This window comes from Ictalurus furcatus, chromosome 24 (assembly GCF_023375685.1).
Source record: "Ictalurus furcatus strain D&B chromosome 24, Billie_1.0, whole genome shotgun sequence".
Taxonomy (NCBI): Eukaryota; Metazoa; Chordata; class Actinopteri; order Siluriformes; family Ictaluridae; genus Ictalurus; species Ictalurus furcatus.
Window position 1 is genome coordinate 15,962,106 of NC_071278.1, and position 16,618 is coordinate 15,978,723.

Sequence of the window (16,618 nt, forward strand, 5' to 3'; positions counted from 1 at the left end):
CAGTAGTTTTAATGTTAAGGCTAATTGGTGTATGTGCTGCTCTGATATTTTCTTTAAATATCTAAAAATATCCTTTACTACCTGACAAAGGAGGTAAGAAACAAGAAAACTTAGTGGCTCCTGAGTGGCAGAAAAGTAATTGAAAATAGTTTGCTCTATTGTCAGGAGATCACGAGTTTGATTCCTGACATTGCCACAGCTATACATGTCCAGCAGCCAATGGAGCAAAATTGATCGTGCTCTCTGGGTGGGAGGGATTTTATACTCTCTCGCCCCTGTCAATCATAGTGACACTGGACAATTGTTAGCATCTGTGAGCTCATATACACAGAAGAGGGAACATGGCTCTTTACTCTGACTGTGGTATGCTGCCCTATGATGCAACATGAGCAACAGTTCAAAAAGATGCAGTTTTTCATTTTAAATGATATAGTTTTAGTTATCATTTCTAATAATGAGTATCGACTAGGTACATTTGGTTGTAATGAGAATGAAAGCTGTCAGTAATTAAATAGATTTAACTAGTTACTGTTACTCAACTCTATTCTTATATGCTAACTTTTTTAAAAAGTTCCTTAGTACTGATACTGTGAGTAAATGCCGAATTGCATTTTTCTATACTTAAAAAAAAATTAAAAATAAATAATAAAAAAGTAATTCACAGTCCAGCCAGGTTTTGTTTATTTATTTTTTTTTGCAAAATATGTCTGTGTTCTTTTGCAGCAATTGTTTGTGGAGCTCCACCCAGTATTCCTAATGGCCAGGTGGTAGGAACTGACTTCCAGTGGGGCTCCAGCATCAGTTACACCTGCAACCAAGGCTATCAACTCTCTCTGCCCACTGTACTCACCTGCCAGGGCTCTGGCAACTGGAGTGGTGAAAGGCCACAGTGTTTCCGTAAGTCTCACTTAAAATTGTGTTCCTGTATCACATGGGAGTCAGAAACAGTAGGTGATAATTATCAAGTTATAATCTTTTCCAGAGATTATTCTCTAAATCCTCAGCAGCAGTCAGAGTATAGAAGACCATGGTGAGATGGGGAGATTTAAATCAAACAGAGAAATGACCAGGACTTGGAACTGAAATTAAGAACATAAGACTGTGATTACAAGAGTACATGTACAACAGAAACTAAAGTCATAATTGCAGTATTAACATATGAAAGACTGCTGGAAGACATTTGCTGTTTTATAATATTATGTAACACTGCCCTATGTCCTTTGCAGCTGTTTTCTGTGGGGATCCAGGAATCCCAGCTCAGGGCCGGCGTGAGGACCGAGGATTCACTTACCTTTCCTCTGTGTTCTTCTCCTGCTTTCCACCTCTGGTACTGGTTGGCTCCACACGGAGATACTGCCAGTATGATGGAACCTGGAGTGGGACCCAGCCATCTTGTATAGGTATGGGGTTGGACAAGGTTGGAGGAATGCATTATAATGCTACATCTGAAACTACCAGCAAAACTTCAGTCAGACTTTGATTACATTTTAACGGGGACTCACAATTAAAAATAACTTAGTCAAGCACTGTCATAATCTTGGACAGACTACAACACTCAAATCTGGTTTGTGAAAATTCTTATGTACTGAATGCATTTAAGTATGAGGGTTTATGTATGAGTAAGTTGGTCATTGAGTTAATGATACTAAAATTTGTTGGAATGATATATTTCTAGATCCAAGTCACACCAGCTGTGTGGATCCTGGCACACCCCTGTTTGGATCTCAGAACAACACTCAAGGATACCAGGTACCGTAAAACAAAAAAAATACACTCCCAGTTCACTGTAATAGGAACACCTCTACACCTACTAATTTATGCAGTTATCCGGTCAGCTGATGATGTGGCAGCAGCACAATGCATAAAATTATGCAGATACAGGTCAAGAGCTTCAGTTAATGTTCACATCAAACATCAGAATGGGGAATACGTGTGATCTCTGTAACTTTAAGCGTGGCATGGATGTTGGTACCAGATGGGTTTGTTTGAGTATTTCATAAACTTCTGATCTCCAGATTGGTTTGAGTTGCCAAGAAGGATATAGTAACTCATATAATCACTCTTAACAACTGTGGTGATCAGAAAAGCATTTCAGAATGCACAAAACATCAACCCTTGAGGTGGATGGGCTGCAACAGCAGAAGACACTTTGGGTTCCACTCTTGTCAGCCAAGAACAGGAATCTGAGGCAGTCATGGGCACCGGCTCACCCAAACTGGACAGTTGAAGATTAGGGAAAAAATCACCTGGTCTTTTTTTCAGTCTTCAACTGTCCAGTTTCAGTGAGCCTCAGATTCTTGTTCTTGGCTGCAAAATTGAGCAGGTTTACAGGTGTTCCTGTTAAAGTGGATGGTGAGTGTATGTTTCTCTTAATCTAATATGCCTGCTCTTTGTAATAAACTGTTATTCATTAAAACATTGGGGTTTGCTCCAAAACAGATTGGCAGTACAGTTTTCTATAGCTGCAGAAAGGGTTACCTGCTCCTTGGTTCCATCTCTCGTACCTGCCTGCCCAACCTCACTTGGAGTGGCATGTCACCAGAGTGTATTGGTAAATAACTTTTTCTCAGCAATAAAATTTCCTTCATTTTATATACAATACCTCAGTCCACTATTCATTTTGTTTTTATGCATTGAGTAAGGAAATAATGCATAATAAACATAATGAATAAACATAATGGAATGTGCTGTTATTGAAAACTAATCAATGATAGGGTAGTGTGATGAGGCCCGATGTGAAGTGGAGTTACTGTTACCACTCTAAAATTGATTATTTTCCTTATGTTATAACAGCTATAAATAGTTGTTCCCTCACCAGCCTCTCATTTTTTACTCTCTTTGGAAGTTAATAATACAAGCTTGTCCTGTTACCAAGAAACTGCAAAACTTTTTCGAAGCACAAAACGTAAATGTAACGCTTGACCTCTAACTGTAATGGGATACTATCATATCATTTGTTAAATTATGTTTTTGTTTTTTTTTTTGTTTTGTTTATTATTAGGATTAGATTATGTGATGTGTCCCCCATACTGACCTCCAGACCTTACAGTCCCTGTAAATTAACTGCTAGTATAGAAATGATTATATATTAGAATGAGTGCATTAATGTAACCCTGTGATTTGAATTTCAGCAGACACTATTATCAGAGCTGTGCAGTTACAGAACATTAATCAACACCTTATGTGGTATAAACATGGTTAAACAATATTAATGAAGAAGAGGAACTAGAACTTTGCATTTAAGATGAATCATTTTATTTAAACCATACACAGAGTTTAAGTTTGATTATTCTTTCCCTCAGCTCATCACTGTAGTCAGCCTGAACTTCCAGCACAGGCAGACGCTAGAGCCATAGAGCTGCCGTCTCTGGGTTACACTCTCATCTACACCTGTCAGCCTGGCTTTTATTTAGCTGGAGGCTCTGAACACCGCACGTGCAGACCTGATGGCAGCTGGACTGGCAAGCCACCACTATGTGCAGGTATCACGCAAAACAAAAGTTTGGTCAGTCTTTTCCCTGTTTATAAACCCTGTTTTTATGTCTTCTCTCAGTACATATGCATATCACCTGTACATCTGCCTTACTATTAAATAGCTAATTGCTCAGATTTACTGCACTTTGTACTTCTCTCATTCTTGCTAATGTTGAATGATGAATTGCTGTGTGCACCTGTTTCATCTCAAAAGGCTGGCACTATCTGGGAACTCAATTCATCATACTATCTTTGGAATTTCATACTTTAGGAGCTCTGATTAGCCCAGTGCAAGGTGCTGATTTGGTTAGGAGCAAATGTGTTTTTGGAACACACAGATTGCGCTACACCTCCTTTGACACATAAATGGATACCATTCAGCCTGCAAGGTGGTTAATTAGAACAAAAGAAGCTTTTTAGAAACTTTTAGACAGTTGTCTTTTTCAGTGTGCCTAGAAGTGGGAGTAGTTCTTGCAAATAATGGCGTTGATGGATCTTGAGACATAAGTGGGTGAAATATGGCACTGATAGTTTTTAAAGCCAAGCCATAAAGATGAGGAGGAGAGGACTGTGCTGCTGGCTTTTCACAGTGGAGGAATATTAACAGTACCTGTGGGAAAGCTGACAGAGAGTGTGTTCAGGCTTCTGGCAGCTAATAAAGCTCTGTCTTCACTGAATGTGTGTAGCGGTTTTATTACTTTACTATACTATTCTACTTTTCTTTACTGTTAATTTTATTCTACTCTGAGAAAATAATTTTGCATTAATAAAACCAACACTCAGTTCTAACAGTTCTACAAGCTAGACTGCCACAATGCATGTTCATTAATGATGTTAACAATCTTGCATCAAGAGGGAAAAACAATCACTTAGAAACGTAGTCACTGGAAATAGAAACTTAATCATTAGATTTGTAATGATGAAAATTAAGTAGTTATTTCAGGTTCAGTCCTGTGACCACTGAAGTTTGCAACCATATTGGATGCTAAAATGCTTGATTGCAGTGTATTCTTTCTACCCGATGACCATTCATTCATTCATTCATTCATTCATTCATTCATCTTTAGTAACTGTTTTAATTTTGTCAGGAACATGGTGGATCCAGAGTGTAACCTGGGAACAGGCTATCCTTGTTAGCTTAATCACACGTTTGTTTCATGGTAGTCCAAGCAGGATCGTAGGCTAGTCATTAGACTCAAACAAACTTTATACAGAACGTCAAATAAAGTTAAAAATCACTAACATAAGTAATAATTTGAGAGATACAATAACAAGCTACTTACATTTTTAGACGAAGTTGGCTGAGAGTTCGTCCGGCTTTTTTTCCGAGCTGAGAGACTTCAGAAAATATGATGTCTTTCCCAGTAAGGGAACATACTGACCATCGATGCACTGTCAGATTTTTTTGGGACCGCACATTTCAGTGCACTGGAAGGATTTTGCAATTAAGACAGGCCTTAAAATGGCAGATTCCCTGATCAGTGCCCTGACTACTGAACTAGGGAATTGATTGAGATGCACCCACACTCGCATTCACACCTATGGGCAGTTTAGCATAGCCAGTCCACTTACCATAATGTTTTGGGACTTATGACTCATTCTTCTTCTTTGTGTGTTCATCCACCTAATGACGGATTCCACAGAAATAAACTTTACCATTATTTTGTGTACCTCGAAACAATGAACAGTCTGATCATTAAAATATGTAGTTAACATTACATTTATCGTAGTAATGTTCTCTCTCTCTATCTCTATCCCTCTTTCTCTCTTTCTTTTCCTCTCATAGCTGATAACAGACCAAGTGGGAAAACAGTTGGAACAGTGCAAGAGCCACCCAACACAAAACTTCAGGGTGGGTGTTAATTTAACAGCAAATAGAATTGGAAATTAATAAAGCGATGCCTTAATTTTCTCCCTCTTTCTCTTTCTTCCAGTGCCTAGTGGAGTGTTTGCTCGGAACTCACTGTGGAGGGGCTCATATGAGTACCTTGGGAAGAAGCAGCCAGCAATGCTTAGCATTACTGCTTTCGAACCGTTCAGTAACCGGGTCAATGGCACCCTAATGGACCATAGTGGAGTGCAGCTCAATCTGGCTGGTATGTATCTCCTCCTCCTAAACATCACTCTCCCAAAGTGTGTACTATTACCTGTTGCTTGAATATGATAGCTCAAACGGAAGTTAACGCGTATAAGCTTCACATACTGAGGGCCAGGTGTACGTACAGTGGATATAAAAAGTCTACACACCTCTGTTAAAATGGCATGTTTTTGTGAAGTAAAAAGTTGAAATAAAGATAAATCATGTCAGAACTTTTTCAACCCTCAATTTGAAATTACAACGTATAAAAATTAAGTGAAATACTTTAGTTTAAAAAATTTTTAAATAAAAAATTAAGTCTTTTGGGGTAAGAGTCTATCAGTATGACACATCTTGATTTGGCAATATTTTCCTACTCTTTCTTGAAAAAAAAACATTCTAAATCCATCAAATTGTAAGGGCATCTCCGTTGCACAACCTGCTTCAAGTCACCCCACAGATTTTTTGTTGGATTCAGATCTAGGCTCTAGCTAGGCCATTCAAAAACATTCTCTTGGTTAAGCCATTCCTTTGTTGATTTGGATGTATGCTTTGGGTCATTGACATGCTTAAAAGTGAAATTTCTTCAGTTTACTAGCAGACACATGAAGGGATTGCATTCAAATTGATTGGTATTTGTAGCTATTCCTCCACCTTGATAAAAGCCCCAGTTCTGGCTGAAGAAAGGCAGCACGAAAGCATGATGCTGCCAACACCGTGCTTCACCCTGGGTATGGTGTTCTTTTGGTGATGTGCTTTTGGAATTAAGGATTATTATACCTTTTGGAATTGGTCTCAACAGACCATAACACATTTTGCCACATGGTTTGGGGTGATTTATCCCAGACATTAAAAGAATACGAGAGATTGTTGTCACATGCAGATAGTAATTAGTACTTGTCAGATATTCCTGCAGCTCCTTACTGTTGCTGTATGTCTCTCGGCAGCCTCCCTCATAAGATTTTGTCTTCTTCTTTTGTAAATTTTGAAGGGATGTCCTGTTCTTGGTGATGTAACTGTGGTGCTCCATTTTCTCTATTTGTTGATGATGGCTTCAGTGTTCCATGGTACATTTTATGTTTTGGAAATTATTTTATACCCATCTCCTGATTGATTCCTGTCAACAGTGAAACACCATGCATGCTTTGTAAGCTCTTTGCGGACCATGGCTTCAGCAGTCAGATGAAACCAAGAAGATGTGAAGAAAATTCTACGGAAACAGCTGGTCTTTATTTGGAGTTAATCAGAATAATTTAATTGATGACAGCTGTATGATACTTACTTTTTAACATTAGAATGAATGTGATTGGTTCATTCTGGACACAGCCAAATCCCCAGTTATAAAAGGGTATGCACACGAATGCAATCAGGTTATTGTTTTAATGTTATTAAGTTTTTTGTTTTTTTCCCCCTAATTTTCCCTACAATGTTTCTGATTGTTTTTCACTTAAGTTTTATACATTGTGATTTAATATTGAGGGTGGAAAAAGTTGTGACATGATTTATCTTAGTTTACATTTTAAAACAGTTTTTAACAAGGGTGTGTAGACTTTTTATATCCACTGTAGGTCAGGAGGCATAGAGCAAAACACATCCTAATTCAACCACAAAAATGCGCTCACGGTGCATCTGAAATTAATATTCAGTTTATTAAAGCTGTGGCTCATCATGCCAAATCAGCCTGGAACCACCTACTAAATGCTGTGCGAAGCTCAAATTGTGATTTAAAAGCAGATGTTAAATATGTTAGAAATGAACAACCACAGAGCTATCCAAAAGCTTAGGAATAAAAATGAAATGCAAGTTCAGCATTGATGATAATGGGTTAAGTTATTAAATAAAGGCATGCACAGCAGTAAATAATAAGCTAATATGCCCTTTGAATAAAATGAACAATCTAATATTTACAGATTAAGCTAATAAGCAAATGTTTTTTTAAATGTTTTATTATGCCTACATTTTCATTTCGGCAAATAAGATTATACAGAATATCAAGTGAAAACAGAAACCAATATATGAAATATGTCATACAGTATATAATGCCATTTAAAGGTGACGAGATGCATTGAAAGACAGAAAATATGAACCAGAATAAGAGTGTACATGTGAGTGTGTGTTCTGTTCATGTGAATAAAAATGTTTTTTTTTTATGGACTATCTTTGAGTGCTGGCATCTAACATATGATGAATATCTAATGTCAAACTAAATTTACTGTGGGATTATTACATAATTTTGGGAAATTTGTGCATACATTTGAGTAACTTATATAATAACTATATTAACTATATTATATAACTATATAATAAAGATTTAAAATTTGTTCACAAATAGGGGAACCAGGCTTATGCAAATTTAATAGCTACCCTGCAAGCTTACAAGCTTCAAGCTTTGTAAACTAACTTTCCACCTTGTATTTTTACTTTTAGTTAGAAATACGCAACGTAGACAAGACGTGCTAATGCATAGATCCTGGTAGTAAATAAGTTTGCATGTTTTTTTTTGTTTTTGTTGTCGTTGTTTTTTTTTCACGTCTGTACATGCAAATCTTTATTAAATCAGGCTTCTCTTTTTAACATCATTAGTAATGGATCTGAAGCAGCATTAATCAACTGCTATTTTATCCCATTCAGGAACCTATAAGAGAGAAGAGGCCCATTTGTTGCTCCAGGTCTATCAGATCCGAGGGCCAGTGGAAATCTTTGTCAACAAATTCAAAATCGACAACTGGGCCCTGGATGGACATGTACGTAACACTTTCTTTTTAAGAAGGTGGCCTTGAGGAAGGATTAGTCATAGTGTTAACAGCAAGTCCAAGCTGCCAGTAATGTCACTTTAAAAACATCACTGGCAAGTTAATTAAAAATTGTCTAAACATATTGTCAGGTTTTTTTTAAGAAATGATGTCTTTCAGCAGACACACTCGTGTATGGACGCTCATGAGTGTTACTTACAGAGGAGCTTCACTTAAGTTCTTTATTCAGTAGCATTGATGAAGGGCAGAACATCAGTAACAGGATATATCAAGATACAAACAGTTCCCTCCGACAGCTGTCCTTACTGCATTTCTATTAAACAATCAATATTTATATTTCTTTATTTGGTGCACCACTTGGTTCACTTGGTATATGCTCAAAGCCTGCAAAGTAAAAGGTAAAAATTAAAAAAAATAAATAAATAAATAAAGGTGTAGTGCTGAGGAGAAAAAAAAAGGCTAATCACAGTATTCACCAATTAGCATATTCTGGTTCAGATCCCGCCTACAGTATACACACCATTAAGAACCATATAGAAATGTTTGGGGGGTTTTCTCTTAGCTGTTAGGATCATCCAGATGTTGCCTGTTGTCTAAACATGCAGTGAAGATGATCAAATATAATAAGTGACATTTACAAAAAAAATCAGACAAAATGACAAATTTCAAACAAGAGTGGACTAAGAAATGTTTTTTTTCTCACTGTAACAGATACAAATCAAGTGTGTCTGATATGTCCTGAGTCTATAGTAGTGAAAAGCGTCAATTGCCATAGGAAACTGAACACAGACTCTTTTATGGAACATAACGACAAAAACCAGAACCAAGACCACAAAATATAGGAAATTACATCGAAGTATGAGCCACCCACCAGGGCCCTTCATTCATTTTCAGCCAAACAACAGCTCCAAACATAAGTTTAGAGAATATCATTCGGGGAAAAAGAGCAACAAAGCCTTCAACTGATGCTAGCATGGAGAGAATGAAATCAGTTGCTGAGACATGACTAGGTGGTACTTAAAAAGATGAACTACAGATAGAAAATAAAGTAGATCCCATTGCCAGCTCACACTGTACTGAGCAGAAGCGAAATATGTGAAATTATACCACAGCTCTGTTGAATCTGATTGGTCAGGAGGTGTCAGTGACTTTTCTAAAACAACTCTGTAATTAAAATCTCATTAATGCAGTTGTTAACACATGATATGATCCTTTCTATAGTAACAGTTCATTCATTGGGACTTGTACTGCATGCCAGATGCTCCTCATAATTCAAGTCTAATAATAATCAGATAAAAAAAGTGTTGTTATTTAACAAAGCAAACCATATATTCATTAATATGGTGGAGCTTTCTGTAAGGAGATTTATTTAGCATTTATGGAAGGAGTCTTATGTGACAGTGCTTTGTAATGGCCAGGAAGTTTTCTGCCACAGGAAAATCTTCAGGACAGAGGACTGTGCACTTTCCGGTTGCTTAGCAACATGAAAACTTGTGTTTTTTTCATCTTATTTGTTTCAAGAGAAACAAAAAAAACAGGGCCGAATGAGGGAATGTAAGTAATAACAGGAACTAATTTGTCTTCTGACACGCCACACCATTAAATGTAATGGTTAAAAGTATATGACATGTCATTCATTAATATTTGCTGTGGTATAAAAGGAATAAGATACTTTAGGAAGCGCTGTTCTTGGAAAATAATTAACTACCCCACACCATCATTGATTATTTTCATATTACAGCTTGTAAATTTACCATTTACCATGCCTGAAGCTCCACCTTTTTCCATAGTTAACTTCCTATAAATACCCATCTCTCTTTTTCCCCACTAGTGATGAGGTTTTCACACTCACCATCTCCCTCACCTCTCAAAAAGTAAAAAGCAGAAGCTACCCATAGGTACCCATAGGCAGATTATAGGTATATGGGAGATTTATGATGAGGACTTTTAGGTGAGACTAAACTAAAAATTAACAGCAGGATCTGTCTTATACCTGACCAGAAAAGTTATTTCAGTGATCTCACTCATTATAGCAGGACCGATTATTTGTATTATAGAGAAAAGAGGACAGTCTTGGTCTTACTATGGCACACTAACTCTGCTTCATCTACTGTACACTGTGCTACAGTTTGGCAGGGGAGTTTGCTAAAACCATGAACACATTAAGGAAACATCATTGTTCTTATGGCATATTCAGATCATCAGCATTGCTTTCTATGTAGATGCAGTGGATTTATTAGTGTAAGATTTGTGCACATGTGTCATTTGAGACAAAACAAAGGCTTTTCTATCAACACTTGGTTAAATCTAAAGCCCCTAATAGTATTCTGGGGAAACATTTAAAGATTCATGAACCCTTTAGAACCCTATATTATTTAACTTTAAATGAGTTCCATATATATATATATATATATATATATATATATATATATATATATATATATATATATATATAATATCTTTTAGTAAGCTACTAGCTTTTAGTAAGCTTAAGTAACTTTGTGCTCATTTTTTTCTGGAGATTTTAACCACACTTTGATGAGCTCAGTGCTCAGTCAAGTCAGTCCAGGAAAAGAGCACCTCAACAACAGCTATCCACTTTTTTCATAACAGCTGTCTGCTTTAAACAGATGAAACCGTAAGTTCTCAAGGTTGATGTTCAGAGAGAGTGGGAAGAGTTCCTGAGAGACTGTGAACAGTTACTATTGATTTTGTACTGAAACGTCAAGGATGATTTTGACCATTTCATCATTGGTGTGCACCTGTTCTACTTTACTCATGATCCATGGGGATTCAAAAGAAACATAGCAGACTTTCAAATCACTTGCACATCTCCACAGATCGATTAATTAAATGTATTAATAAAGTAGCATAGCAATAGTGACTATGACTTTACTTGTCTCTCCCTCCACATCTTTAGCATGTTTGTCACTATTTTGTGTCTCTGGTGATGAAATAAGTGCTACATAAATAATAATAACAATAATAATAATAATAATAATAATACTTGTTTTGAACATAATAGGACCAAGCTATGTCTACCACAGTAAATGATGTAAACATGTAAAGTACATTAATCCCATTGGAAGAGTTGAAATATACCTTTTTGAGTTTTGTTAAAAAGTGCTTCAACTGTGAATCATACAATAGCCGTATACAGTAGGTAAACCAATAACCGGTCCTAAAATTGCCTCAAGAAAATGCATCAAATGAAGTGGGTAAAATGATCATTTGGAATAAGTTTGAGCATAAGCATCTTGAACCTGTATGTCTGAAGAGTAGGGATCAGATGATGCAGATCTAAAATTGGCCTCATACTCCCATCTTTTTTGCGGACCAGGTAATAATGGCTCGGAACGGGGTACATGTTCTATGGCCCCTTTGTCCAAGAGGGATCTTACTACTTGCACTAACGTCAGGCTCTGCTCTGTGCTGACTACTGTGGTGAGCACACCTCTGAACCTGGGGGGGTCGAGCTCTGAATTGGACCTGGTAACTCTTTTCTACGGTAGACAGAACCCATGAAGACACATTTGGCAGTGGTTTCCATGCTGCCAGATGGTCTTTTAGTGACATTAACTCTTTCACATTCTGTCTTTGGAGGGAAAGCATCAGATTTTCGTTGTCCTGTGACAGCTCGCTGACCAGAGAAGACTGAAAACTTGGGACAGCTTTGGTTAGGGGAGGCCCTACAGTAGTACTGGGGGCTAACTGCCCTAACAACCTCACGTCCCTGATACATCCCTTTGTGGCCCCTCAGAACCGCTCCTTCTTTGTCTGCTTGGCCTTTATGATCATTCTCAGTTCAGGCCTATTAACAGGCTACGACTGTGGCCGCCCGGTCCCCCGGCTCTCCGTGGGGGGAGGTGTGGAGCCACACTCGCCTTCTGTGCCTCCCTCGCACTAGCGTTGGCAAACTCAGCACGACGGGGAAGGAAGTGGCTGAACACTGCTGTATGTCAAGCTCCCTCAGCAGGTCTGCTTGGTAGGCCTGCATCACTGCCATTATATGCAGTGACCCACAAGCGAGGGGTTATAAATACGGCTAGTGTATGGTTTTCCCCAGAGGCATGATATTTCATCATGGAGTTTGAAAAAAGGGCACGGAAAAAGGGGAGTTTTCTGCAGTGTGAGGGAGATTAATTTTCACTTGGGAGAAAGCGCTCATCCAGCCTGCTACGAGTCACTTCCTCTTCCTTGGGCTAGTCTAAATTTAGTTTTTCAACTACCTTAGCAATCACTTCAAACAGCTCTTTATATGTTTGAGAGCTGCTCTCCATTTTTGGTGCAGTGGCACCCCCTTCGGGCTTCTCTTTTTTGGGCTTTCCATAGTGGAAGGAGGAGTCACGACGAGAGCTCCAAAATCCGGCGGAAAGCCGGACCGGGAAGACAGAGCAAGAAAAGGGAGAGCTCCTTTTCCAGATCCAAACGAGATCCCCAGGACCTGAGCCGGCTGGCTGCCTCGGTAGTGGCTGGCCCAGATCCGCAAGGCTCTGAAACCCAAACTCCCTTCGGCCGAGAAGAGAGCGAGCCACAAGCGGAGCTGCCTAATTGTAAGGCATTCACAATGCACACAGTCAGACCTCTCGAGGGCTGCCCTGGCATGCTCCTTCCTAGACACTTCACACAGAAAGTGTGTCTGTTCCCTCCCATGATGAAATGGGAGCAAGGCGTGACACACTTCCTGAATTCTCTCACTGATACTTTTCTCTCTTTTTTTTTTTACAAGGATAGAAAAGTAAAGACATTTTTCTTTCTTTTTTTTGAAAAGATAGAGAGGAAATGAAGTGTCTTTTTGCGAGCATTAGACAAATGACCGACATGCAGTCTCGCTAAAGATATAATAAGGCTGATGGCATGGTTCACAGGTGCCATTTTTATATCACGCAATCCGCTTAATTGCCACGTCACCTGATCATGGCAGGCCTATAAATAGGCATGATGTTACACAAGCTTTAGATATCGGTCACACATGAGGGCACTTCCCACAGCATGACGCCCACGCAGTGTTGAGTTCCCTTTGAAAGGGAACATTGAAACAGTACTTTGTGACGCAAAATAGAAACACAAGGGTATAAATAGACAAACTAATCAAGGGTGAAACGGGAACAGCTGTGAATGATGAGGACACATGAGGGAAACAACCAATAACAATACACGGGCGGAGACAGGACAGAAACCAAAACAAAAACACGTGTGTGAATGTAAACAAAAGTCAAAGACAACCCAGAAGCATGTGCTGTCGCACTTTGGGCAGTTCACGCGTGCTAAATGCTCCAGCACACAAGGAAATCCTTGACAAGCTATAAATTTACCAAAAAAACAAATGTGTTTGATTTATATAGCGCCTTCCTAACACTTAAGCTTGCTGTCCAAGTACTGTATATAACACAAAGTAATATCATTACCAAAAAAAATGCTTTAAGGTTTGGTAAGAGAAGAAACATAGAGTAAAAAAGGCTTTAAAGAGTGGAAAGAGAAGTGCAATCGAGTACAACATGCTATAAGGAGTAGAAAGAGTAATATTGTGAGAAGAGAAAAGTTTTCAGCTGGAGATTTGAAGGGCAGTCTACAGTTAATAAAGTAAAATAAAATAAAAATTTTAAAAACTGAATTCATGTTCTCTCGCTGCTAATAATTTACCCTGAACTTTGCAGGTCATGATCAAACAAATTTATTCTACTATCTCTTTGATTTGGGGTATAAATAAATAAATAAATAAATAAATAAATACTGAGTTTTTCTTGTTGTGTAAATATGATTTTGCATAAATTTTAATTCATATAAAATGCTACTTACAGATCTTACATCGGGGTTAACTAACATCTAAAAACACTTATAATGCTTCAGAATACAGACAAAGGACCAACAACAACATTAGGATAATTTTAAACCAATGCCAAGATGGACAGAGAAATGCAAAGGAGACCTGAGTTATGGGTTCTGTAAGTCAAAGGTCAGAGAAGATTTTCAAAGATGGAGAGTGTGTAGCACAGTCTGACTTTATAAGGAAGGGGTTCTAAAGTTGAAGTGCTTCCACAGAAAAGGCCTTATCATCTGGACTCAAAAGCAGGTCAAAGAAAGGGTGTAAAGAGGGTGGCAGGGATAGGGAAGGTCAGAAAGATAAAGGAAGTAAGGTTGCTGAAGGCTTTATAAGATAAGTGAAAAAAGATTTTGAAGTGAAAATGTTCTTTGATGGTAAAGCAGTGAAGATTTTGCAGTACAGGTGTAATATTGGGTCAGGATCAGGTGCTGGTAAAAAGTCAGGCAAATTTACTACAGTGTAAAGCTTATGAATGGATCTGTAGTTGGATATCTATTGCAATGGAATTGCAACAATCCTTGCAGCCGGCGACACGGGCAATGGATGGAATCGGGAGCAGAGTAGGACCGACAAGATATGTTTAGTAATGTTGCAGAGATGAGCATAGGGGATGTGTGTGTAACAACTCAATAGATTTTTGATATAGTGCTTTCACAAACCAACTGCATATGGTATAAATTGTATATTGTAAACTGAGTTTTATGTTAATCACCATGTATTTTTGGGGGCAGGGGATGGCACACTCCAGTTTCTACCTCAACTCCGCTGTAGAGAGCAAGAGAACGAGCAGTGTTTTTTATTTGCTTTCTAATTATCATTACCATTAAAATAATTTGTAACATAAAATTTTGCTCTTAGATTACACAATGTTTTTTGTTTGTTTGTTTTATCTCTCTTTTTACCAAATAAGTGCCTCTCTAGACTGAAAAAGTGCCATTGGTGCCATTCTTCATAAATATAGTTCACTGATGCTAACTATATACTAGTCTAATGTTAACATTGTCTAAAATCGACAGATTTTATTTCACATGAATGAACTCAAACATTCTCCATTTACCTTGAAAGAAAATGAGGGCATATCTTTCAAGCGAGAAAATCACGTTGAGGCAAGAGATTATTAATGTGAGACAGGGGAAGGGGTGGAGCCTTCAGGGTATCAGTGTATCAAAGAGTTCAAAACACCTGTGCATCTGTCAGTCGTTCCAGATTCACATGTCGATTTGCTCATATTGTTGGTTGGCCAGCAGCCTAAGTCACTAGACTAAAAACTGGTAGCTAATTTAATGTAATAATGTGGCGAGCTAGTTGATAGCATTTGCGTTCAACTCCTCCTGGGAAGTTCATATTTACGTGTTGAGAAGTCGTAATTACCACGTCAGGTGAGTTCAAGTCACTTTGGTCGCAGCAAGATGGTGGTGTACCCTCTCTTAATTAACTATAAAAAAATACAGAAAGGGTTTTAAACTCTACTTCTAGAAAATGAACAACAAAGAATGTGCATCAGGTGTGTTTTGCTTTTTTATGTTTTAATCAATTTATGAAGCCACTGTAAACTTTTTCATTACATCTTATATCGTAATTCTATAATGCAATCATATTTTGTGCAGGCAATTAGCTTAATAATAATAATATACAAAATAACTGAAATCAGCTTCTGAGATGAATAAACATTCAATTACAACAAATTTACCGTCAACTATAGACGTTGCATCCATTGATTCCACCATGTTTTCTTACTGACACGCCCCCAACTTGAAACTCGAAGCTCAAAGAAAATCCCAAGTTTCCCACTCATAATTACAACTTTGTGATGGCGTTCATGTGCGTTCAACTTGTAAATTTGATCTTTTCAACATGACTTGAACACACCATACGTATGTATGATCATTATCACCTTCTTACTAATGTTTCTTACTAGTGTTTCTAATGAAGTGCATAATGTTTGTGCCCTTGACAAAAAAGTTACAAAGTCTTTAATGAATGTTTCAACTGAGATGCGGTGCACATATATTGAATGCTAGTCTGGCTTTCATCTTTATTTTGTCTCGATCAAATTACATTTAAACATACATGCCAAATGAAAGTATTTGTTTTGTGAAAGTTAACAGGAAGTCAGTTTTTTTTTTCCCCCTCTGGTTATTGAACCTACTTCTCCGCCTAAAAGCTTGGACGTGTAATTTGCTTGTCCCGGCAACCCAGGCTAATGATTTAGCCACCCTGATTTTGACATTTGTGAGAATAGTTTCAGTGGGAATGGGAATCATTTTAGTCTTACAACTGTAGAGTGTGAGAACGTTATGACTTTTATATATCCTGGAAAGTTAGAAGTCTTTATCCCTAGTCCTTTCCCTACTGGACCCTTCTTTCACCTACATACACACACACACACACACACACAGGAGCTCATATCTGAAGCCATACTGAGGGCTACACATACACACTATTACTCCTGGGGATAGGAAAGCTGAGAAAGTTTTTTCTTTTAATTAA

At 37.9% G+C, this 16,618-nt stretch overlaps 1 protein-coding gene across 1 annotated transcript in view; it reads left to right on the plus strand.

Annotated features, from left to right (window-relative positions):
- Positions 1–16,618, plus strand: part of csmd2 (CUB and Sushi multiple domains 2) — a 362,365-nt gene that overhangs the window by 342,838 nt on the left and 2,909 nt on the right. Inside the window, exons 60-67 of the mRNA XM_053612473.1 lie at positions 724–897; positions 1,227–1,400; positions 1,676–1,749; positions 2,440–2,551; positions 3,303–3,482; positions 5,261–5,326; positions 5,409–5,570; positions 8,183–8,295. Of these exons, the coding sequence (XP_053468448.1) occupies positions 724–897; positions 1,227–1,400; positions 1,676–1,749; positions 2,440–2,551; positions 3,303–3,482; positions 5,261–5,326; positions 5,409–5,570; positions 8,183–8,295 (1,055 nt within the window). The remainder of the gene's footprint in view (positions 1–723; positions 898–1,226; positions 1,401–1,675; positions 1,750–2,439; positions 2,552–3,302; positions 3,483–5,260; positions 5,327–5,408; positions 5,571–8,182; positions 8,296–16,618) is intronic.